The sequence below is a fragment of the Aquarana catesbeiana genome, linkage group LG06, assembly GCF_042186555.1.
Source record: "Aquarana catesbeiana isolate 2022-GZ linkage group LG06, ASM4218655v1, whole genome shotgun sequence".
Taxonomy (NCBI): domain Eukaryota; kingdom Metazoa; phylum Chordata; class Amphibia; order Anura; family Ranidae; genus Aquarana; species Aquarana catesbeiana.
Genome location: NC_133329.1, coordinates 262,330,668 through 262,355,269, shown reverse-complemented (window position 1 = coordinate 262,355,269; position 24,602 = coordinate 262,330,668). Strand labels below are relative to the sequence as shown.

General features: G+C 43.6%; 1 protein-coding gene across 4 annotated transcripts in view; it reads right to left on the bottom strand.

Annotated features, from left to right (window-relative positions):
• Positions 1-228: 228 nt before the first annotated feature.
• Positions 229-24,602, bottom strand: part of LOC141146742 (caspase-8-like) — an 85,588-nt gene continuing 61,214 nt past the window's right edge. For all 4 annotated transcript variants that reach the window (XM_073633260.1, XM_073633259.1, XM_073633261.1 and 1 more), the window contains 4 exons: positions 23,528-23,583; positions 21,881-22,022; positions 10,371-10,863; positions 229-2,609 (listed from right to left, as the gene is read on the bottom strand). In XM_073633260.1, the coding sequence (XP_073489361.1) occupies positions 2,459-2,609; positions 10,371-10,863; positions 21,881-22,022; positions 23,528-23,583 (842 nt within the window). In that variant the 3' untranslated portion in view covers positions 229-2,458. The remainder of the gene's footprint in view (positions 2,610-10,370; positions 10,864-21,880; positions 22,023-23,527; positions 23,584-24,602) is intronic.

Below are 24,602 nucleotides of genomic sequence, written 5' to 3'. Positions count from 1 at the left end.
ACACTCCTAAACCTTGTGGACAGCCTTCCCAGAAGAGTTGAAGATGTTATAGCTGCAAAGGGTGGGCCAACTCAATATTGAACCCTACGGACTAAGACTGGGATGCTATTAAAGTTTATGTGTGTGTAAAGGCAGGCGTCCCAATACTTTGGGTAGTATAGTGTACCTCTATATCAGTTAATGTTGCTCATAGTAATACAATTCAAAATAAACTGTCACCCCAATATGTATTGTACATTAATATTTATTTTAGGAAGACAAAAATTCATTTTCACATTGTTATCTTTTTTAAAGATGCTGTGCAAAGTAAAGTAATGCAGCAAATCAGACATTATTAAAATAGTATCAAATGCTCAGTAGTTTTTAGCCTACCACATTGAGCACGGTAAAACAAACATTCCCCAGTACACCATTTGTTAAAATTCTTACCCCAGCACTTGCAATTTACAACTTTTCAATGCCGCTGGCTCCTGGCTCAGTCAGTGCAAATTCCCTGAACTTCCATTCTTCACAAAAAAACTTTAACAGTGGACAATGTAGTCTCAAGTCAGTCTGTTAACATGAAGAATGTAAGGTAGAGCAGGGGAGTGCCTCCCCACCCTAAGCTATCTGGCTGTGTGTTTCTATTGATGTACACAGTGTAGAGAGACACAACTCTACTCCCTGCATGCAAGGGTGACTCCATATAATACTGCAAGGCAAAGGAGCCACCATGAAACAGGAAACCTGGGGCAACGGTCATTTCACCAGCTTAGACTGGAACATAGACAAGGTTAAAGAAGTTGCATACTCTGTAAGCGATTAAATCAGCCGCTGAAAGTCCATAAAAACTGAAGGCTTTTATCACATTAAAGTCGTAGTAAACCCAAATATTTATCACCCCTTGTATATTTCGGGCACACCAACAGCCACATATGTATATACACTGTGCTGTTTGTACCCCCCCCCCCCCTTTTTTTTCTTCCTTAGGTCATGTAATCACTGTCCCAATTTTCACCGTAGCATGGAAGGGGTGGAGCTATACATCACATGTCCTGTAACATCGCTTTAGCTATTACAGTCTTTCCCCTTATATACCATTTGGAGTGGAATGCGCTGTCAGTCAAGCATCTAATCCGCAAGGGGGGCGGAGCACATCTCTCACCCCCGAAAGGGCCAATGCCGACTAGTGCAGCGGCAGCCAGGCAAACAGCAACATTTACTCCTCTGACTCCGTAAACAGTCTAGGGGTTGTCTTTTTAAAGTTTATTGCAGATTAACTTGAATGGGGCTTATGGAAGCTGTGGGATTCTCCAGAACATTGAACAAGAATGTGAGGACACTCTTCTGTTTGCAGCTTATTCTTAACACAGTCCCTACAGCAGTAGGACATAAAGTGGGCAGCACTAGGACACCATCGTCAATGTTCCAGGCCAGGCAAGCTTTAATATTAGTGCTCCAGGGATTAACAGCAGCAACGATCACTAGAATCCTTCTCTCAGGTCTGTACTCACAGTGTCCATGGGACTTGGACAGTCTCCTCAGTGAAACCTTCAGACCAGATCCTTGAAGAAACCCCTCTTTTAGCTCTCAAGGAATTTGTAGCAGAATAGGACCCCCTAGCTATGCACAGCTGGGACTTCAATGAAACTAATAGGATCTTCGGCTGGACTGCCAGGAAAGGCAGTATTGTTAATATGGTGGAATGGTTTTTTAAAGGGCTTTCTTCCCCAGAGAATGGATGCAGGAACTCCCCCTTTCCAAGTCACCCCTTGTCTCTGCCCCTACCCACCTGTGAGTACCGTTCCTTGGTTCCATCCCCTACCCACCTCCCAAGACCACCCCTTTTAGAGAATACAGTAACATTTGTGGTACTAACTTATTTGTATAGAACTTGTTAATTATAACAAGAAAAGCAGTAAAATAGTTCCCCTGCAGCCAGCAACAATAGATCCCCCTAGCAACAATGGACCACCTACAAGAAAATACCACCCCCACCCCCACCTCAGCAACAATAGACCCCCTGGCAGCAACAACAGACCCCCTCCCTTAAAAGTAGATCCCTCCCAGCAATAACTGACCCCCCAGCAACATAAGACCAAACCCCCAGGCAACAATAGATCTCCCCCCCAAAAATAGATCCCCCAGCAGCCAGCATCAACAGACCCTGCAGCTCACCTCAGCACCCCTTGCCATTACATACATTCAGTCATGTAGGTGCCGGTGCTGTGTTCCTCCGCGTTCCAGCTGAAAAAAGCCCTGTTTTTTAAGAATAGCAGCAATCTTGCAGCGGTTTCACATTTATTTGAAGAAGTGTGTGATGCTGTAAAGTGTAAATTGTTACACTCCACATTCCTGTTCTGTGACTTGAATGCTAAATGCAGTTCACAGGCTGATCAATGAATTGAGAGACATAGTCAGATGAAGCAGCATGGTTCAATCTTTCCAAAAGGTGTTCACAAGTTTTATAACATCAGGGTTAGTTTGTGACAAAATGGGCTGGCTGGTTCTTGAAGACAAGCTTTTTGCTGAGAGTGGTCCAGGGTTGTGGCATTTGTGTTCTATCTGGAGCACAGTTCTCGCTCAATTGCCTATTAACTTTTGTAAGGATGGAGAGGATGTCCTCACCTCTAGGAGACAAGAAAAGTGAAAAAAAAGGTAAAAAAAATAATGTATATATGAAATAATAGCCAAGAATTGCTATCTCATACTTGTTTTGATAATCTGCATTGTAATGTCATTATTTATATCTTTTACAATCAATAAAAAACCAATGGAATGGCTCTCACAGTAGACAAAGGACCGACGGTTTTGTACTCACAGATATTGTATAATTTTAAGCTGTAAAATACAGTGTGATGAGCTTCAGTTTATAAGTGTTATAAAGCTCTGGACAGCCCTAAAATACCCTTTACTTTTAGTCTGGGACTACAAATCACAATGCTTTTAGTGGGCTTCATCAGGGCTTTAAGCTTGGTTAACAATATAGTCAGTGTTATCTGGTGCTCCAAATGGAGTAATCCTTAGGGATATAGTCTGTTGCTGTAATAGCTGGATGGTGATGTATCCATAGATTGGGTGTTTGGAAAAGAAATGGGTATTAAGGGTTAAAAAGGAAGGCAGCCATCCTTCAGAGTGTGTCCAGAACTCTGCAAGACATGTAAGGAAAAAACAGGGAGGGGGAGGCGCCGACCTGAGTGTAGTATTAAAATGATGACTTTAATAGGATTAGATTAAAAACACTTATAAGATGATGGAATTTGGATGCTCGTCAAAGTACAGTCAGGTCCATAAATATTGGGACAGTGACACAATTCTAATCTTTTTGGCTCTATGCACCATCACAATGGATTTGAAATGAAACAAACAAGATGTGCTTTAACTGCAGACTTTCAGTTTTAATTTGAGGGTATTTACATCCAAATCAGGTGAACGGTGTAGGAATTACAACAGTTTGTATATGTGACTCCCACTTTTTAAGGGACCAAAAGTAATGGGACAATTGGCTGCTCAGCTGTTCCATGGCTAGGTGTGTGTTATTCCCTCATTATCCCATTTACAAGGAGCAGATAAAAGGTCCAGAGTTCATTTCAAGTGTGCTATTTGCATTTGGAATCTGTTGCTGTCAACTCTCAATATGAGATCCAAAGAGCTGTCACTATCAGGGAAGCAAGCCATCATTAGGCTGAAAAAATAAAACAAACCCATCAGAGAGATAGCAAAAACATTAGGTGTGGCCAAATCAACTGTTTGGAACATCCTTAAAAAGAAAGAATGCACCTGTGAGCTCAGCAACACCAAAAGACCCAGAAGACCACGGAAAACAACTATGGTGGATGACCGAAGAATTCTTTCCCTGGTAAAGAAAACACCCTTCACAACAGGTGGCCAGTTCGAGAACACTCTCCAGGAGGTAGGTGTATGTGTGTCAAAGTCAACAATCAAGAGAAGACTTCACCAGAGTAAACACAGAGGGTTCACCACAAGATGTAAACCATTGGTGAGCCTCAAAAACAGGAAGGCCAGATTAGAGTTTGCCAAACAACATCTAAAAAAGCCTTCACAGTTCTGGAACAACATCCTATGGACAGATGAGACCAAGATCAACTTGTACCAGAGTGAAGAGTATGGAGAAGGAAAGGAACTGCTCATGATCCAATGCATAACACCTTAGAGTTTTTTAAGAGAAAGAAGTGGAATGTTATGCAATGGCCAAGTCAATCACCTGACCTGAATCCGATTGAGCATGCATTTCACTTGCTGAAGACAAAGCTGAAGGGAAAATGCCCCAAGAACAAGCAGGAACTGAAGACTGTTGCAGTAGAGGCCTGGCAGAGCATCACCAGGGATGAAACCCAGAGTCTGGTGATGTCTATGCGTTTCAGACTTCAGGCTGACTGCAAAGGATTTGCAACCAAGTATTAAAAAGTGAAAGTTTGATGGATGATTAATCTGTCCCTTTACTTTTGGTCCCTTAAAAAGTGGGAAGCACATATACAAACCTTAGTAATTCCTACACTGTTCACCTGATTTGGATGTAAATGCCCTCCAATTAAAGCTGAAAGTCTGTAGTTAAAGCACATTCTGTTTGTTTCATTTTACATCCATTGTGGTGGTGTATAGAGCCAAAAAGATTAGAATTGTGTCGATGTCCCAATATTTATGGACCTGAATGTAAAGTGCAGTCCTGGCATTCCACATGGCTCTGTGTGTCCCACCGCAGTTCCGGATAGCTGGAAAGGATTGGGCAGCTGGCTGGAATGGATCACAGTGTTTTTCCTGGAACCAGGAAGCTCCCTAGAAACACTGTTATCCATTCCAGCCAGCTGCCCAATCCTTTCCAGCTATTCGGAACAGCGGTGGGACCCACAGAGCCATGTGGAATGCCAAGTGTTTTTAATGTAATCCTATTAAAGTCATCATTTTAAAACTACACTCAGGTCGGCGCCTCCCCCTCCTTGTTTTTTCCTTGAAGGGGTTGTAAACCCTCGTTTTTTGTTTTTTTTAATAAACAAACATATCATACTTACCTCCACTTTGCAGTTTGTTTTGCACATAGTGGCCCAGATCGTCGCCAATGGCGCTCTCAGCTCCTCCCTGCATCAGGAAACCCCCTAGGAGAAGCACTCTCCCTGGGGATTACCGTACGGCGCATGCTCCCGAGTCCAGCATTTGTGTCTATAGACACAGAATGCTGGACTCGCATTGGCTCCCGCGCCCACTATCAATCTATCAAGAGCAGAGAACCCCGGCCAGAGAGGGTGTGCACGTCTCCGGCGTGGGAACAAAAGGATAGGATAGGATGCATTAAGGTGAAAAAAACAACCCCTTTAAGCTTGGTTAAAGCTTTGTTAAATAGTTAAAGAATGCTTTAAAATGCAGCTATACTTATAAGTTTACATACTATAAAGCTGTGATAACAGAGTTGTTGGCATGGTTAAGTACTGTGCAATAAAGCACTCGACTGCCTTCTGCCATGTTTGTTTGGCAGCCCTTCCATAAATATGAATGACTGACACTTATCTTATCTATACAGAGCACATTAACCTAACTTGCTCAAGCAGTATTTGGTTTCTTGGCTTAGTTCACAAAGTGTATCTGTGCCTACTATGAGCTTTAATGTTTATACCTAACAAGCAGTAAAATAGATCACAAAATAGACCCCAAATTTGGAGCTTCAGTCAGTTTTTATCAGCCTACAAGCGCCTGAGATTTACACTGGAACACTGCAGGGCTGACATCACTGCTGCTATAGAAAATATAGGAGGAGCTGTAAATTAAATACCTCTGTTGTGCATTTTAAAGATGCACTTCTCCACAGTGCCTATAGCTACAGAGGTGGATAAGGGGTGTTTTAAAAGCTATTTTATTGCTTGTTGAGAATATGTAAACACTCTAATGTGCATAGTTTAGGTACAGGTTCACATTAACTTCCTCAGTCGCTCTCTTTGTAGCAAGATATGTCTGTGGTCACTAAATATGTGGATACAACAAGTTACACCTTAAAGCTGAATTCCAGGTATCCATGATCTTGGATAGTTTAATTGGTCCACATTGGAGCAATATCAGTATGTATGTCATACCTATGACATATGACACATGCATACTTATGCATACTTACATTGGTCCAATGTAGAACAATGTAACTGTGCGAAAATACACATACCTGGACTTCAGTTTAAGAGCGGAAGTTTAGGTATGTCAATTTTTACATAGTTACATTGGTCCAGTTGGACCAATGTAAATATATATGTGCCATTCCAGTGGGGTCCCTGTGGTAGCTGGAAATCCCTGTAGTAGGCGCGACTACTGCAGTTACCTTCCCTAGTTTGCCCTTCCCGTGTTGAGCGGCTGCCCTGCTGCAGCTTGAACACAAGAGGTCGCTCGCTCAGCACAGGCACAATTCAGGTTATACAGGCATATCTTGCCAGCCACCTAACGTAAAAGTACGGCAGCAAAGTGACCTCTCTGCGCTGGATTACATACCTAGTACATGATTCATGCGCTTGCCGGCCTGGCTATGCTGTGATTTATTACAGCACAAGCCGATCAGCGGGTCTTGGCCAACGATTGACCGCCGTGCCCTGCTAACTGGCTCAGTGTTTCACAGAACAGAGAGCTCTGTGATTGTAAACAAGACAGAGCTCTGTTCACCAACATGGGATCTTGCTGTTTTATAACAAGATCCTTAGTAAAAGCAGCACATATTACACACGTTATATATTGTTGGGCACACAGGTAACCCCTTAATCGCCTCTAGATGTTAACCCCTTGCCAGCAAGTGTCATTAGTATAGTGACAAAGCACAGTATTAGCACCAATCACTGTATTAGTGTCACTATTGAAGTCAGTGTCAGTTAATGTTAGTGTACCCCCAGCCAGCGTTAGCTGGTGCCAGATTTCCTGCCACACTATCACAGTCCCACTATAAGTCGCTGATCACTGCCATTACTAGTATAAAATAAAAATTTTAAAAAATTCCAGTATATATATACCACAGTTTGTAGATGCAATAACTTTCATGCAAACCAAATTATATACACTTACTGAATTTTTTTTACTTTACCATAGACTACACTTTGGCTTAAATTTATGAAGAAATTAGATTTTTTTTTTTTTATTGGATATGTTTTACAGCAGAAAGTAAAAGATATGTTTTTTTTAAATTTTCAGTCATTTTCATTTATATTATAAAAATAAAACCCCCAGTGGTGATCAAATACAACAAAAAAAAGCTATTTTTGTGTGAAAAAAAATAATATAAATTAAATTTTGGTACAGCTTGGCATGACCACGCAATTGTTAAAATAGCGCAGTACCGAATAGCAAAAAATGGCCTGGTCAATGGTCATGGAGGGGGTAAAACCTTCCAGAGGGCAAGTGGTTAAAAATAGCATTTTCTCAATGAATGCAAAGCATTCTCTGACTGGATGAGATGGAGATTGTGGCACCATAGCCCCGCCTTTCCACCTCGTGCAGCTTGGCACAAGACCCGGAAGCTAGTGGAGATTACTGTGGTATCAGTGCCTACTACAGTGATTTCTACAGGGATCCCACAGGTATAGCACATACATACTTACATTGATCCAAGATAAAGAAAAATTTGCCATGCTTAAACTTTAGCTTTAATTTAAACCTCCAGTGTGTCACTGAAATATTGTGGGCATCTGTGGCACCATGGAGAAATCAGCAAGTTTTCAGTACTTGATCTTATGCACTCATTGTAAAATTAACAACAGATAGAATAGGGTAAATTTGCATGATTTTAATTAAATGCATTTGGAAAGCAGCATAAGTACCTGAATTCAACTTAGTATCCGCCTCTAATGCCCCGTACACACGGTCGGACATTGATCGGACATTCCGACAACAAAATCCTAGGATTTTTTCCGACGGATGTTGGCTCAAACTTGTCTTGCATGCACACGGTCACACAAAGTTGTCGGAAAATCCAATCGTTCTAAACGCGGTGACGTAAAACTCGTACATCGGGACTATAAACAGGGCAGTGGCCAATAGCTTTCGTCTCTTAATTTATTATGAACATGCGTGACACTTTGTGCGTCGGATTTGTGTACACACGATCGGAATTTCCGACAACGGATTTTGTTGTCGGAAAATTTTATAACCTGCTCTCAAACTTTGTGTGTCGGAAATTCAGATGGAAAATGTGTGATGGAGCCTACACACGGTCGGAATTTCTGACAACAAGGTCCTATCACACATTTTCCATCGGAAAATCCGACCGTGTGTACAGGGCATTACAGTCCCTGTATAGCAGAGCTCAGACTGGGAATGGAGAGGCAGCACAAGGAGCCAATGAGTTCTGCTGTGCTTATGTGTCAACAAGAAGCATGTGGATAGGAGAAGAGAGCAGAGTGACAGAGAGATGAGCTCATCGGTGTGCTACATCAATTTATACTGTCCAGGCTCAGTGAGAGACAAAATCCATAAATATGACTTAACTGCAGCAGATAAAAATCAGGTCTTCTCAGACAGTACTTGTGTTGTGTAAAAGAGCTTTGTAAATTTTTCATGACCGGATTGACAGAAATATAAATCCTTTGGCAGGTAAAACAGCTCCCAAATATGTATTTCATATGTGTATTGGCCCTTTGCCTGGAGTTCTACCTAACAAAACAAGTACTTGGGAAAATATGTAGGCTGTGACTGATGAAACTGCTAGTTGCCTGTCTATTGGGTTCATTCAAAGGATGCAGATCAAGACTTCAGACTTCACTATCACTCCATTACAGTAGCTGCATGCATGTTCCTAGGTGTCTTGCAGAGAGTTGCAGTGAGGTCAGTGGCTGGTGAGGCACTGGCTAGTATCAGAGCCAGATACACACAGGTTACATATGCCACGATCATTAGAGCGAGAGCAATAATTCTAGCACTAGACCTCTGTAACTCTAAACATGTAACCTGTAAAAAAATTTACAGCTTCGTCTATGGAGATTTTTAAGCACTTAAATTTGTCGCCATTCCACAAGTGTGCGCAATTTTAAAGCGTCACATGTTAGGTATCTATTTACTTGGCGTAACATCATCTTTCATATTATACAAAAAAAAATGAGGCTAACGTTAGTGTTTTTTTTTTTTTTTTTGTATTCATGAAAAAGTTTCTTTCCAAAAAAAAACGCGTTTGAAAAATTGCTGTGCAACTACTGTGTGACATAAAAAGTTGCAACGACCACCATTTTATTCTCTAGGATGTCTACTAAAAAAATGTATACATATATATAATGTTTGGGGGTTCTGAGTAATTTTCTAGCAAAAAAATGATTATTGTTACATGTAGAAGAGGTGTCAGAATTGGCCTGGGTGGCAAGGGGTTAATTACCATAAGTAAGTAATATACAAATAATTATTATATATTATTTTTAAGGAAATGTACTATATTTTCAAAAACTGTACTCAAGCAGGTGGCTTAACGGACAAATTACTGAAGTTGGAAGTTATAACTTCCAACCAGTAATTTCACAGTAAATAGATAAATAATAAATTATGTTACAACATACTGCATATAAATATATGATTTAGCTTGATTAAAACAGTACCTTTTCAACAGCAGCAGATTCTAACTCTCCCTCTTAACTGTGTGAGAAAAACATGGGATTGTGGGTAAATCTTATACACATAAACCCATGTTTTTTCCTTGAATTTACGAGGGCTGGGCTGGAAGGGAGCATTTGTCTTTTAGACACATGCACCCTTCTATGACACTGCAGTAAGAGGCATGCCTCCACTGCAGTATTTTTATTGGACAGCTTGGGCCAATAGTACTCTACTATTGGTCAAAGACTCCAAGCTGTCCATTGAGCTCAGTGCCTCTGACAACATCCTCAGTCTGCTGCAAACAGACTGTGCCAGCTTGTATTTAAACTGGCTGCTCTGTATGTAGCTTCTGACAGGCTGCACAAGGAGACCCGTATCCCTGGAACCATAGGTCGTAGGAGCCCCAAAATTGACCAGTGGTGGGGTAGGACTTCAGCTACCTACCTCCCCAAATTTGGGGTCTCTGTGACCCCAGGTCGCCGAGCTATGACCCTCAAAGCTCGGTTTTTTTTTTTTCTGCCTCACCTGCCTTTACTAACGGTACATCCCTGGTGTCTTGGAAAGTATTGAGGCTGAAAGCTAAAGCCACATTCTTTAGCAGTCATCCTTCATCCTGCTGTAACAGGCAACTTACCTCCTACATAGGGAGGGTGGTAATGGCAACAAATTGATGGAGTCATATGTAGTGACTTGCAAAGATTATCCTGTCAAGTGCATTTTTCCATGCATCTTCCTGACCCACATACATATGAAATCATTGCCTGCGCAAGTGTTATCTAATAGCTATAAGTACCTTATAGGAAAGAAAAACAAATCACAGCATATCATATTACCTCTGATAATTTGCAATGAGCTCTTTGCAGAGAGACTGAATGTACCAGGAGCCCTCATTAGGGTCTCGGAAAGCTAAGCAGTGCAATACAGTGGCCATCCCGAGCAGGAAATCCGGTTCACCTGGAATCAGGTCACCTTTTGTCACATTAGTATCATTTGAGGCATTACAGGCATCTGATTCCGCAGGTACACATTTCTGAGTTTCGCTTCCTTGACATGCCTGGATAAAGAAGAGTTTGGGCTTTCCATCCAATGAGCGGCATGAGCTTCTACAGAAACAAGAGGTAAGTTTCTTGATGGATACACATTGCCCATCTGTGCCATAAACAAATCCCTTGTTTCCATGGGACATAATGCAGCAGATAAAACAGTCATTATTTTCATAGTTCTTCATGCTGTAAGATCGAACAGTCTCAAAAATCTCATTTCCATCAAGGTCATTCTTCACCTCAACACGGAAGCCAAGTTTGGAAAACACTTCACTGAGCGACTCTGCCAGAGAAAAATAGATTTCTTATGGTATACAATTAAAGAAAAACAGAAGATGCATCACAAACATGCTTTAACTAAAGAAATCCCATGTTAGTTCATAAAAAGGTAAACAGTAGAAACCGTTTTAAAACATATCTAAAGCTTAAACTTTTTTAGTTTTGGATAAAGCAAGGAACAGCTAAAACCTCTATTAAGTTTTACTTTGTGTCCAATTGGGGAGATTTTTCTTTACTTCCTGTTTGGAAGGCACAAGGGAGTAGGAGGATACTTTAAGACTTCATGCACACTGGTTTATTGTAAACGCTGCTTCTCCTGACAGGCGTAAATCAGCATTAAAAACTCACCTAAGCCATACCTCCCAACTAGAGATGGGCTCGGGCGTGTTCGGGATCCCACCTGCCCGAACTCGACAGGAAGCCGACACTGCACACCGCTAATCATAGGCAGTGAAACGATCTGTGCAGCTACTGATCATCAAATGTCTCACTGTCTGTGATTAGCAGTGTGCAGTGTCGGCTTCCTGGTGGGATTGGGCAGGTGGAATCCCGAACACGCCCGAGCCCAATCCTACTCCCAACTTTCTGAGATGGGAATGAGGGACACCTATTAGCAAAAGTTTTTAGGCATAGGACACACCCCCTGCCACGCCCCCCTAAAAGGAGAAACAAAAAAAAAGATTGGCTAAACTCACAAGTACTTTTTTACCACTACTATTCCTTTATATTGGCTATTGGAATCCACAAATGCAGCAATTTAGAAATTGGATGAAAGGTGGGAAACACTTTTTCATAGATAAGTAGTGCATTTTATATACAACTATATAGATCAGACCAAAATGAGGGAGGAAAGAGGGACAGAGGGACTTTGTTCCGAATCAGGGACAGTCCCTCAAAATCAGGGACAGTTGGGAGCTATGACCTAAGCTGCATTTTTCAAACCAGTTTAGGTTAGTTTAGAAGCATTTGCTGTTTGGGATTTTATTTAATTGGCCAGGATTGTAATTCATCATGGTCATTAAAATGATTAAACTCTGAAGTGCTAAAAGCGCCTAGCGTTTAGCGGTTTGTATGCCCAAAAGTAGGGTTGCACCGATACCGATACCGAGCATTTGCATGAGTACTTGTACTCATGCAAATGCTCCGATTCTTGACCCCATACTTAGGCAGCCTCAGGGGTGATCTATGCGGCGGTAGGGGGAATTACAAGCACTGATCTCCTTGTAAAGCTTTTCTTACAACCGCTTCTCCTCCTCTCCCTCCCAAGGCTGTCAGGGAGATCGATGCTTGTAACTGCTCCCACCGCCGCACCGATAACCCCCTGCTGTCCCCCTCTGTGCTCCCAGTGTCCTCTTCCGGGTCCCCCTGCGTTCTCCCTGGCTCTCCCTATCCTCCTCCGGGTCCTGATCCGTTTTATCCTCCGGGTCCCCCTCTGTGCCATTCTCCGGGTCCCCCCTGCATCCTTCCCAGCTCTCTGGCTCCTCCTCCGTTCCCCCCATGTCCTCCTTCGGTCCCCCCCATTTCCTACTTCGGTCCCCCCCATGTCCTCCTCCGGGTCCCCCTGTGTCCTTCCTGGCTCTCCGGCTCCTCCTCTGGTCCCCCCATGTCCTCCTTCGGTCCCCCCCTGTCCTCCTCCCTGTCCCCCTGTGTCCTCCACAGCTCTCCAGCTCCTCCACTGGTCTCCCCCTGCCCCAGATCTTTCAGAATGGAGAGCGGAGGAAGGAGCCAGTAAATCTGTCATTTACCAGCTGCTTCCTTTTCCAGATCAACAGAATCAGTGATCGCTGCCTCTGTCCATTCATCATAACTGAAACATTGTAACCTGTGTTTACGATGCTTCCGTTTATGAATGGAGAGGAGCCTCTGTTTCCTGTTCATTCATTTTCAGTGCAGCTGAGGCTGCAGAGAAAGGGACAGGAGAATCTGTGCCCTCAGTCCCTTTCCCTGTTTCAAAGGGGAGATGTGAGGGTTCTGTTTAGACAACCCCTGATATCTCACCAAAGCCCCTCGCCCAACAGGGCTGAAAAAAAAAAGAATAAAAAAAAAAAAAAAAAAAAGAAAAACTGTAATAAATATTTAAAGTTACAGTAAACTGTAGGAAAAAAAATAAAATAAAAAACACCTTTACCGTCCACCCCCCCCCCCCCCCCACCACCACCAAAAAGAGAAATCATTGTAAAAAAATAACAGAAAAATATAACATTTTAATAAATAATGAAAAAAAAAATTTGTAAAAAATAAAATTGTAAAAAAAAAAAAAATGACTGACACATGTGCCACTGTCATATGACATTAAAAAAAATATCGGTACTTGTACTCGGTCTTAAAAAAGTGGTATCGGTCCCACCCTACCCAAAAGCTCTCCTCCTGAACGTGATTCTTCTGCATTCAGGAGAGGAGCTTTAACTGCCTCTAAACTCTGCTGCTCCCAAACTCTGGTAAAAGCCTATTTGTGAATGGACACATAGGCTTTTATTGAGTTGAGTTTAGTGGCTTTAGCAAACAAAATGGCAAAGGCTCCTAAATGTGAGTTTAGGAGCAGCAGTGTACATGAGGCCTAATACAATGTAAGAGGAAACTACCTCTTAAACGGTTGTCACTAAAAAAATATGTCTTTTGTATTCCTCTTCCAGTGACAACTGTAAAACAATACAAAAATGTTTTTTGGATTTAAATATACAGTATATTAAGCGTTAAATAGCAACTCTATGCAACAAGGAAAATAAATGTGCGAAGCTAATGCTCAAGAAATATTACAACTATGCTAAAGTCAAAAGGTCTCTGATTATACCTTTAAATGAAAGGTATGGTTAGAGAAACTTTGGGGCTGCCATTTCTGTGAAAGCAGGCTGCCCAGCTCTGACTCATAATGCAGCTGGGGCCCCACCTACAAACTGGGCTTCAAGGGCTATTCCTATAGTATTCCATGCCCAAGCCCACACGTGCACAGATGCTGGTCTGAGATCCCACACACCCCTGGCCATATATCCATAATCCACATTAAGCCCTTACACCTCGAGTACTTGTTACACAGGTCTGTGTTTTAACGTAGTCCAGATCAGGGCTCTTGGTGTCTGACCAAACACAAAGCCATTGTCACCTGGCATATGCTCCATGAGAGGTTAACTTTCACCACCAGGAGGGTGACACCTTTCCCCTAATCATTACCTGCTCCTGAGCTGATCAGGTTTGCACAAACACACATTTATAGGGCGTACACACGGTCGGACTTTGTTCGGACATTCCGACAACAAAATCCTAGGATTTTTTCCGACGGATGTTGGCTCAAACTTGTCTTGCATACACACGGTCACACAAAGTTGTCGGAAAATCCGATCGTTCTAAACGCGGTGACGTAAAACATGTACGTCGGGACTATAAACGGGGCAGTGGCCAATAGCTTTCATCTCTTTATTTATTCTGAGCATGCGTGGCACTTTGTCCGTCGGATTTGTGTACACACGATTGGAATTTCCGACAACGGATTTTGTTGTCGGAAAATTTTATCTCCTGCTCTCCAACTTTGTGTGTCGGAAAATCCGATGGAAAATGTCCGATGGAGCCCACACACGGTCGGAATTTCCGACAACACGCTCCGATCGGACATTTTCCATCGGAAAATCCGACCGTGTGTACGGGGCATTACTCTTCTTCCCAAATGAGGCTGAACCTACTGCTTCTTATTTCCTATACTCCCAGGCTTAGACAAGGAAGAGGCATTAAAGCAGAACTAAAGGTAAATAATAAAAACCTGCGAGCAGGCAACTCTTTATTGCAGAAGAGATGTGCAATGTCTGTTCTGCACTAACAAACACTTACCTGCCTGCTTTCAGTCTTCTATTAAACAAACACTCCCACACACATGCGCAGGATGACATTATTCCGCCACTGGACAATAATGAACAATATAGTTCAAATGTCACAAATAATAAATAAACAAATAAAAATAACGTATAACTTCCTTAGTATTTATTTATAAAATGTGTAAATAAAGAAAACAAAAGGGAAAAGGGGGGATGTAGGTTAGGGAATGGGGGTAAGGGACAAGAAATTAGTGAGCAACCAGAATGTCATAAATCAACTGCTAGTTACGAGTAATGTTTTTCCTTCATCTGAATATTTAACCACCTACCGCCTGCCGTGTTGGGAAATGACGGCGGGCAGAATCTCATCTCATTCTGGGATGACGTCATATGACGTCACCCCAGTGTCACCGCTCTTGCGCCCACGGGGGCGTGCAGCGTGATGTTTGCAAACCCCTACGACACGGCGCAACCCCAGTCTAGGTGAAGATCCGGCATGGCTCTTTAACCATGTAATTGGCTGTATCCAATCACAGCCAATCACATGTAAATGCGGAAGTGCCGTTTATCGACTCTCCTTGCCTCACACTGACAGAGTGTGAGGTGAGGAGAGCCGATCAGCAGCATCACCTCGCAGAGGAGACATGTACAAGTAATCAGGGCACTGATCATCAGTGCCCTGATTACAGTGCAGCTCCAATAGTGCCCAGCAAGTAATGCCAATCTGTGCTCATCAGTGCTGCCGATCAATGCTGCCTAAAAGTGCCGCCTATCACTGCCCATTAGTGTTGCCTTTCAGTGCCCATGAGTGCCACCTATCAGTGCCCATCAGTGAGGCATATTAGTGCCTCCTCATCAGTGCCACCTAATCAGTGCCCTTCAGTGCCGCCTTATTAGTGCCCATCAGTGCCGCTTCATCAGCGCACATCAGTGAAGGAGAGAGATTACTTATTTACTAAATTTTCTGACAGAAACCAAGAAAGATTTTTTTTTTTCATAATTTTCTGTCTTTTTTTGTTTTTTTTTAGCAAAAAATAAAAAACCCAGCAGTGATTAAATACCACCAAAAGAAAGCTCTATTTGTGTGAAAAAAATGATAAAAACTTAATTTGGGTTCAACGTTGCATGGCCGCGCAATTGTCATTCAAACTGTGACAGCACTGAAAGCTGAAAACTGGCCCTGACAGGAAGGGGGTGAAAGCGCCCGGTATTGAAGCAGTTAAAGGCATTCCATAGGAGCCATGTTTTATTGTAATTTTCATGTAGGTTGTGTGAGGAGAGGAAACCATAATGATAGTGTGGGTGGATGTGGGTCTCTCCACTTCAAGGAGATACAAGACTTAGCAGCATTGATCAAATGTCGTAAGTTACATAGTAGGCGAGGTGATTATATGTCAGTATTACATTGTATATCCCTGTATGTTGTGGTTGTTCAGGTGCTTATCAATTACTTTTTTGAAATTAGCGATGCTCCCCGCTGTATTAATCCCAATAAAATACATTTACGTTTTTGGTTGTAACATGACAAAATGTGGAAAATTTCAAGGGGTATGAATACTTTTTCAAGGCACTGTATATCCAATGAACAGGGAGATGACCTAGATAGCAGTAGTTGACCCAGAAAGCAAAAGCGTGATCTTCATGACAGGCAGTGTCTATCACAAGAATAACCAGCCAAAATGACAAACGCTTTGTTGGGTAAAACAGTAAACAATTATGTGTTTAGGTTATGGGTATAACCATTTGCCTGGAGTTCCACTTTAGTATTGTGCTGTACAACTTTCTTCTCAATTGCCAAGTCGTGTGGGTGAGGTCTCAGCATATTTAAGGAGATGCCAGGGCCTGAACCATGCTTACTAGCATTTTTACAACGTCAATTTCACATCCATTCAGAAGATGTTCTACATATACTGACAACTGCTAGGGCTAGCCACAGGACAGTTGACCTTCATGGTAAGTACTTGCTCTGGTGCCTTTTTAAAATTAAATTCACTAAACTTCAGTTTTAAAGTGATTCAATAGGTTAGGATTTTTTTTCAATTAGAATAAAAAAGAGGTTCATACTTACCTGCTCTGTGCAATGATATTGCACAAAACAGCCCCTCATCTCTTCTTTGGCAGTTCCCTGGCAGCGCTGTCTGCTCCTTCTTCCTGCGCATGCCCTCATAGCAAGCCCTGTTCTTTGAGGCACCCATACATGCACACTTCTGATCCGGGCTGTGTGCACCCAAAGACACACAGAGAGTGACTGGAACACGCCCCTTGATCCCTACTCACAGGAATAAACTAAGTGAAGGGAGAATAGTTGCAGACGGGACAGCGCTAGATCATGAAAGGAAGCAGGTACGTTTTTAGGGATGTGTGTAGGGAAACAGTTAGTGGGGCACTTTTTAACTTAATGCAGGGAATGCATTAAGGTAAAAAACTGATAGCCTTTACAACCACTTTAAGCCGAAGTTCACACTGATGCGGGTTTGAAATCATGCAAGTTCAGCTGAACTCTCACGATTTCAAGCCCGCATGTCAGTCCGACTTCAGCAGCAATTTCAGAGAAATCTGTGCGGGTTCCTGCACAGATGTCTATTGAAATCACCCCCGAAGTCTCCAAAAGTAGTACAGGGACTACTTTTGGGAATCGGTGTGGCGCCGCACCGATTCAGACGGTGCTATTGCTGGCAATAGCCGCGGATTTGGCATGCGATTTAACATGTCAAATTGCATGCCAAACCGCCCAAATGTGAACCTGGGCTGAGTTCTAAATGTAAATTTAGTGAGCTCACAAACATCCAATTTTTATTGGTCAAAATCAGTTGTTTTAGAAATAATCTGCCATTATTTGTGCAGTTTGGAGGTTATCTGGGTCTTTTAAGATATATACATTTTTGCTGATGTAGCACCCTGATGTCTAGGCAGGGTTGCTCCTAAATTTACCTGCCAGGTGTATTGGCGTTGGCCAATTGTTAGGGATCAATTGCGTTCACCCTAAGTCTGGAATTGCTGCACTTCTCTCTTCTGTCACTAGATGGCCAGGTATCTGGTGACATTAGATAAGACATGGGCATTGCAAGGACAGATTAGGAATTGATAGGGTATCTCAGCCAATGGGCAGGAATCTTCTTGGGTCTCTTGGTCTGCTGGGAGAGCCTATTTATTTGGGTGAGGTCAGGTGTTCAGGGTTCTGTGCCACCTGGACGGCTGTCTGGGTGGACGTGTGTTGTGCTGCCCGGGCTGCTAGGCCGGAGTTTGGTCCTATCCCGGGCACATCTGGCTGCTAGACTGTCTGAGGGCCTATCCAGAAGCAAGAGACCAGTGTAGGGTTGGGATTGCAGCTTGCAGTCCAACCAGAAGTGACGGTTCTGCTGGCCAGAGAACCTGTTGTGGTCGAGATAGAGGGAAGCTGTCGCCACTAAGGGACCAACAATCTTGTTACCAGGGACCACAGTGAGTAGCTGAAGCAAGTAACGGAGCAATGTTCTCACCAACCGGGGACGGTGAAGAATCCGAAAACTTCAGCAGGTGCCAAGCTAGGGACCCAGCCAGTGGGTGACGCTTGAGGAGTATCTGGAGTACCAAGCCAGGGACCCAGCAGGGAAGCGGGGGTGACGCTTGAGAAAGATACTAAATAAAGAAATTCAGAAGAGCTCACGAGATTCAGTGGCAGTGAATCAGCAAGTCTAGTGAGAGAGACTGAGAGCTCAGTGGTCTGAGAATCTACAAGAAGTGATTGTATAAAAGTAAAGGAGTTTGTTACAATCTGTGTTAGGAACTGCTCTAAGACTGTTGCCATAGGAGACAGCGCTCCTGTACATGCAGATGTGGTGCCTTGCTGGGTGCCTTTCCCTGCATGGCTGTCTACCTGTAGAAGTCTCGGAGTCTGTCAACTGACATTGCAACTACCTAAGGGTGTCCTGGCCCTAAACCCTCTCTCCCACAGTTCTGTTCAAGAGAAAATAAATTGCATTCAAGAAGTGTCTGGCGCCCATAAATCTACCTTACATTACACCCACTATGCCCTGCAACCCACTCTATACAGAAGGATGTCAGCTGTTCCTGGCTCTGGAGGTTCTCATTAGACTAAAGGAGGCCTTGGATCTTGCTACACTTAGATATAGAATAGCCAAGGTGGCTGATGCTGGTGCTCTAGGAGTCAATATCTGTGCATGTGTATCATTGTCTGGCACCCACTTCTACTGTATTAGCACAGGTAGAGAATGACATAGTGGTCTTCTTTAAATATGGACAGCTGTGATAAAAATCTACTGCCTGGATGGGTGACCATATCTTCCATTGTACAATTATCTTTTGCCTTAGTCCCTTGAGATACATTTTTACTTAGACAGTGCCTATTGGAATATTCTATTTTAGCAACTGGTTTGACCAGAAAATGCATTTCACATATGAAGTATAATTCTCAAGAAATACAACATGTTGAAATGGTCTTAAAGTGACTCTATCATTAGAGAAGTATAGGGCTGCCATTACAGGTCTGCTTTTGAAAATGCCAGATGCTTGGCTGTGTTATGCCGCGCACACACGGTCGGACTTTCTATCCTACTTGGTCCGGCACACTTTCCGACGGACTTTGTCCGCCAGGTGCGCCGGACTTTAAAACGGACGGACTTGCCCACACACGACCGGACTTTCCGGCGGGCTAAGTCCGCCCGTCTTTCCGACGGACTTTCGCCGGAGTTACGGCGGACTTTCAGAATGAACGGACTTGCCCACACACGGACAAGTCCGTTCATTTTGAACGTGACTCAGGTGCGACGGGACTAGAAAAGGATGTCAATCTTGCCGCTTTTATCGGCGAGATTGACACCTTGCGAGCCCCCTCGCGGGGCATACCAGGCCCTTAGGTCTGGTATGGATTATAAAGGGAACCCCCTACGCCGAAAAAACGGCGTGGGGTCCCCCCTAAAATCCATACCAGACCCCGATCCGAGCACGCAGCCTGGCCGGTCAGGAAAGGGGGTGGGGACGAGCGAGCGCCCCCCCCCCCCTCCTGAACCGTACCAGGCCGCATGCCCTCAACATGGGGGGTGGGTGCTTTGGGGGAGGGGGGCGCCCTGCGGGGCCCCCCCCCCCAAAGCACCTTGTCCCCATGTTGATGAGGACAAGGGCCTCTTCCCGACAACCCTGGCCGTTGGTTGTCGGGGTCTGCGGGCGGGGGCTTATCGGAATCTGGGAGCCCCTTTAATAAGGGGGCCCCCAGATCCCGGCCCCCCACCCTATGTGAATGAGTATGGGGTACATGGTACCCCTACCCATTCACCTAGGGAAAAAGTGTAAGTAATAAAACACACTACACAGGTTTTTAAAATATTTTATTAAACAGCTCCGGGGGGGGATCTTCCTCCGGCTTCGGGGGTCCCTCCGCTTCATCTTCTCCCGGCGTCCGGTTGGTTCTTCTCCCGGTGTTCCAGTTCTTCGGCCGGCTCCTCTGCTGTCTTCAGGTAGCTCTCTTGCCAGCAGAGGTCCGGACTCCTGGGCTTCTGGGCTTCTGGGTTTCTTCTCTTCTCTTCTCCAGATGTTGACACGACGCTCTCTCCGGCTGGACTGCTCTCCGAGGGCTGCGTTGTGACTTATATAGGCGGAGACCCCGCCCCCTTTTGATGTCACAGTCCCTGGGCATGCTGGGACTGTGACGTTTTAGGGGGCGTGGTCACTGGGTGATGTTGACCACGCCCCCTAAAACGTCACAGTCCCAGCATGCCCAGGGACTGTGACATCAAAAGGGGGCGGGGTCTCCGCCTATATAAGTCACAACGCAGCCCTCGGAGAGCAGTCCAGCCGGAGAGAGCGTCGTGTCAACATCTGGAGAAGAGAAGAGAAGAGAAGAAGCCCAGAAGCCCAGAAGCCCAGGAGTCCGGACCTCTGCTGGCAAGAGAGCTACCTGAAGACAGCAGAGGAGCCGGCCGAAGAACTGGAACACCGGGAGAAGAACCAACCGGACGCCGGGAGAAGATGAAGCGGAGGGACCCCCGAAGCCGGAGGAAGATCCCCCCCGGAGCTGTTTAATAAAATATTTTAAAAACCTGTGTAGTGTGTTTTATTACTTACACTTTTTCCCTAGGTGAATGGGTAGGGGTACCATGTACCCCATACTCATTCACATAGGGTGGGGGGCCGGGATCTGGGGGCCCCCTTATTAAAGGGGCTCCCAGATTCCGATAAGCCCCCGCCCGCAGACCCCGACAACCAACGGCCAGGGTTGTCGGGAAGAGGCCCTTGTCCTCATCAACATGGGGACAAGGTGCTTTGGGGTGGGGGGCCCCGCAGGGCGCCCCCCTCCCCCAAAGCACCCACCCCCCATGTTGAGGGCATGCGGCCTGGTACGGTTCAGGAGGGGGGGGGCGCTCGCTCGTCACCACCCCCTTTCCTGACCGGCCAGGCTGCGTGCTCGGATCGGGGTCTGGTATGGATTTTAGGGGGGACCCCACGCCGTTTTTTCGGCGTAGGGGGTTCCCTTTATAATCCATACCAGACCTAAGGGCCTGGTATGCCCCACGCTCGCCGCAATAGGAAAATGTGTTTTTCCTATTGCAGCGAGCGTGAGATGCAATACCCTGCCCTCGTGTCGTATCTGGTCCGTCGGACCAGCATACACACGAGCGGGCTTTCCGTCGGACCAGCACACACACGAGCAGACTTTCCGCCCGAAACTGAGTGCGGCGGAAACATTTAAAACTTTCTTCAAATCTAGGTCCGGCGGGCTTTTGGGAAAAAGTCCGCCGGAAAAGTCCGCCGGCGCCTACACACGGGCGGATTGTCCGGCACACTCTGGTCCGCCGGACCAAGTATGCCGGAAAGTCCGACCGTGTGTACGCGGCATTAGACTTAAGTAGGTTACAATCACAGATCTGGAGCAAACATACTGAAAATGAGTGTAAGAAAAATGCCAGAATTACTATTTTCTATATTTGTTCCAGGTTAGCACAGCTCTGAAGTCAAACCGTCATGATGACAGCCAGATAAGTTCCATTTTAAAAAGGAGAAGTCAGAAATGACAAACGCCATTAACAGTGTTCCTTTAAGAGCCCAATAACACTTGCGGAAACCCTATTTAGATGTATGGATTAATTTTGCCATGATTTCTTTTCTTAAAATGTTTTTTTTTATTATTATTATAATTCATCTTTTTTATGCAAAATAATTTATCTAACTTAACTTCTTAGAATAAAGTGTCAAGATATGGGTCCATTTTTTTGTCACTCTTACTTTTATCTTTTTCTGTTCCAGTTCTGTTTTTCATTGTTTCACATTCAGGAGAGTTCTGTCTTGCCTTTTCAAAGTTAAAATTATTTATGATGAGGCAGATCCCATGTACTTCACTGCTCATATTGTAAAACTCCTCAGATGCCTTAAAAAAGGGTAAGACAGAAGTAACAAATGTTAAGTCATATGTATTGCATAATATTTTAAAATGTATGTAAACCTAACATTTTTATAATTTTAGATTGAGAACTTAAAGTGATTGTAAGCAATTACCTTGTAAAAGCTAAAAATAGAAATGAAAGGCAAAATGTTTGTGTGTGTGTGTATATATATATATATATATATATATATTTTTTTTTTTTTTTCTTTTTAAAAACATTATAAATACCTTTTTTTCTGTTTTTTTTATAAGTGATAACATACCCTCTGTTCCCTCAGTTCTTAGCTGCATAAGAGCTGGGGGAAGGAGAAGCGACAGCACACTGAGCTTCCCAGTGAATGGCTGGGCGTGGGTGTCAAGACAAGTCTGATCATTGGAGGAGAGCAGGCTGAATTGGCAGCACAGCTAGAGAACTGACTACAGTGTGTTTTCCTGCTTAGTGTTGCCAGTTTTTAATATGAAAGCAAAAGGACTGGCAGCAACACCAGGAAGCAATACAAAGAGAACAAGATACTATTTCATTCAAGTACATGGTACAGCAGGCACATATCAGGAATATGAAAGTTGGGGTAAAAAAAATTTTAATGGAGTAGGGAAGGGTCAAAATATTTCAGGGTTTGCCCCACTGGGAAGATTTCCTTTCACTTGCAGTCCTGGAGACAGGACAGGATGAAGAATACCCCAGTATATGTGGCCAGTGAGAGGAAAAAAAAAAAACCTTGGAGTCAGTGGGAATAAAAATTGCCCCAGAGTGGGTGGTCAGTAAGAGTTAAAATGTCCCAGCATTCATGGGAAGTGGGGGTAAAAATGCCCCAAAAGTGTCCCATCTTTGTTGTCAGTTGCAGAAATAGTGCCTAGTTGTTATCAGTGGGAAGAACAGTGCCCCCCTTCATCAGTGTCAGGGGAATGCAGGCATTGTCAGGAAGAAGATCACTCTACTCAACTGTGGTAAAATTCCAGGTGCTAGACTGTTTAGCCTTGTTGCCACTCTGCATACAGGCACTTGTTATTGTGGGGGCCTAAGGTGACCACCTTGGATGCTTTGCCCTTGAAGGTGGTATTGAAGGTTCGGCTTCTAAAAAAAAAAAGAGAAAAATGTTATACTTACCTGCCCTGTGGAGTGGTTTTGCACAGAACAGCCGCAATCCTCCTCTTCTCCGGTCCCCCGCCAGCACTCCTGGCTTCTCCCCCTTCACCAGTGCCCCCAAAAGCAAGCCGCTTGCTATAGGGGCACTGGTGTGTGCTTTCTCCCGAGCCCTGCTCTATGCATCCATAAGACACATAGAGCTGCTCTTTCCTCATTGACTCACTGGCTGTGATTGACAGCAGTGGGAGCCTATGGCTCCCGCTCCTGTCTCAGCCAATGAGCAGAGGGAGTCCCGGGACAGCCGAGGCTCTCGTGCACATCGCTCTATTGGGGAGCTGTGGGGGGAGCAGCACACAGAAGGTTTTCTTTATCTTCATGCTGAAGTGGTATTTATTTTATGTACCTCTGAATAATCTTCTGAAAGTAATTGTGTTTTTTCACCTTGATCTTCATCTGCAACTAAAGAAAATAAGTCTGTAACTTTGCAGGTGTATATGACATATGTTAGTAAAATAAATAAATTTAATTAAAAACAAGTCTTAATTTGGTTTCTAAAACATGTATATATGACTTTAATTATAGATGATTTCTCTATGTTATTAAGAACTTAGAAATGCCCATTTAAAGTTGCTTACACAAGATTTTCAAACTTTGGTTCCAAGCTCCAGTACAGGCCATATTTTCAAGAAGAGCATCAAATACTCTTATGCTCCATTCGCACTTGTGCGACTTGTCATGCAGCTTTGGACATCAAAGTCGCATGACAATTAGTTTCCCATGTTTTCCAATGATAACCATTCATATATGTGTGACTTAAAGTTGCAGCAACTTCAAAGTAGTTCATGCACTACTTTGGTCTGACTTTCATACAACTTGAGGACAATAGACTTCAATGTTAGCCCTCAAAAGTTGTATGAAAATTTAATACTGGTTTTTTATAAATTTTTATTTTGCTTTTTTTATGTGTGTGTATGTATGTAGATGTGTATGTGTATATGTGTATGTGTGTATGTATGCGTATGTATGTATATGTGGGTGTGTGTATATATGTATGTGTATGTATGTGTGTATATGTATGTATGTGCGTATATATGTATATGTATATGTGTGTATATGTATATATATATGTATGTATATATTTCTTCATCTAAAGTTATGTATTGCAACAACATTTCGCATTGTAACTTTTAGTTATCCATGTATGTTTGCAATCATATTATTACATACTGATATCATACCGTTACGTCAGAATACCAGTTAATTCACGATGTATCCATCACTGTTTTGTATTCTTTTTTTTGTTGATATATATTTTCAATAAAACCTTTTGTACAAGAAAAGTTGTATGAAAATTGTACCTGAATGTTATACAATTGAGCTGCCCCAACAGGCATAGAATTTATATAGACTGTTTTCCTAACCACTTTCTATGGACTTTTATATTTAATTCACATGCTGCCATCTAGTGACCTTTTGTG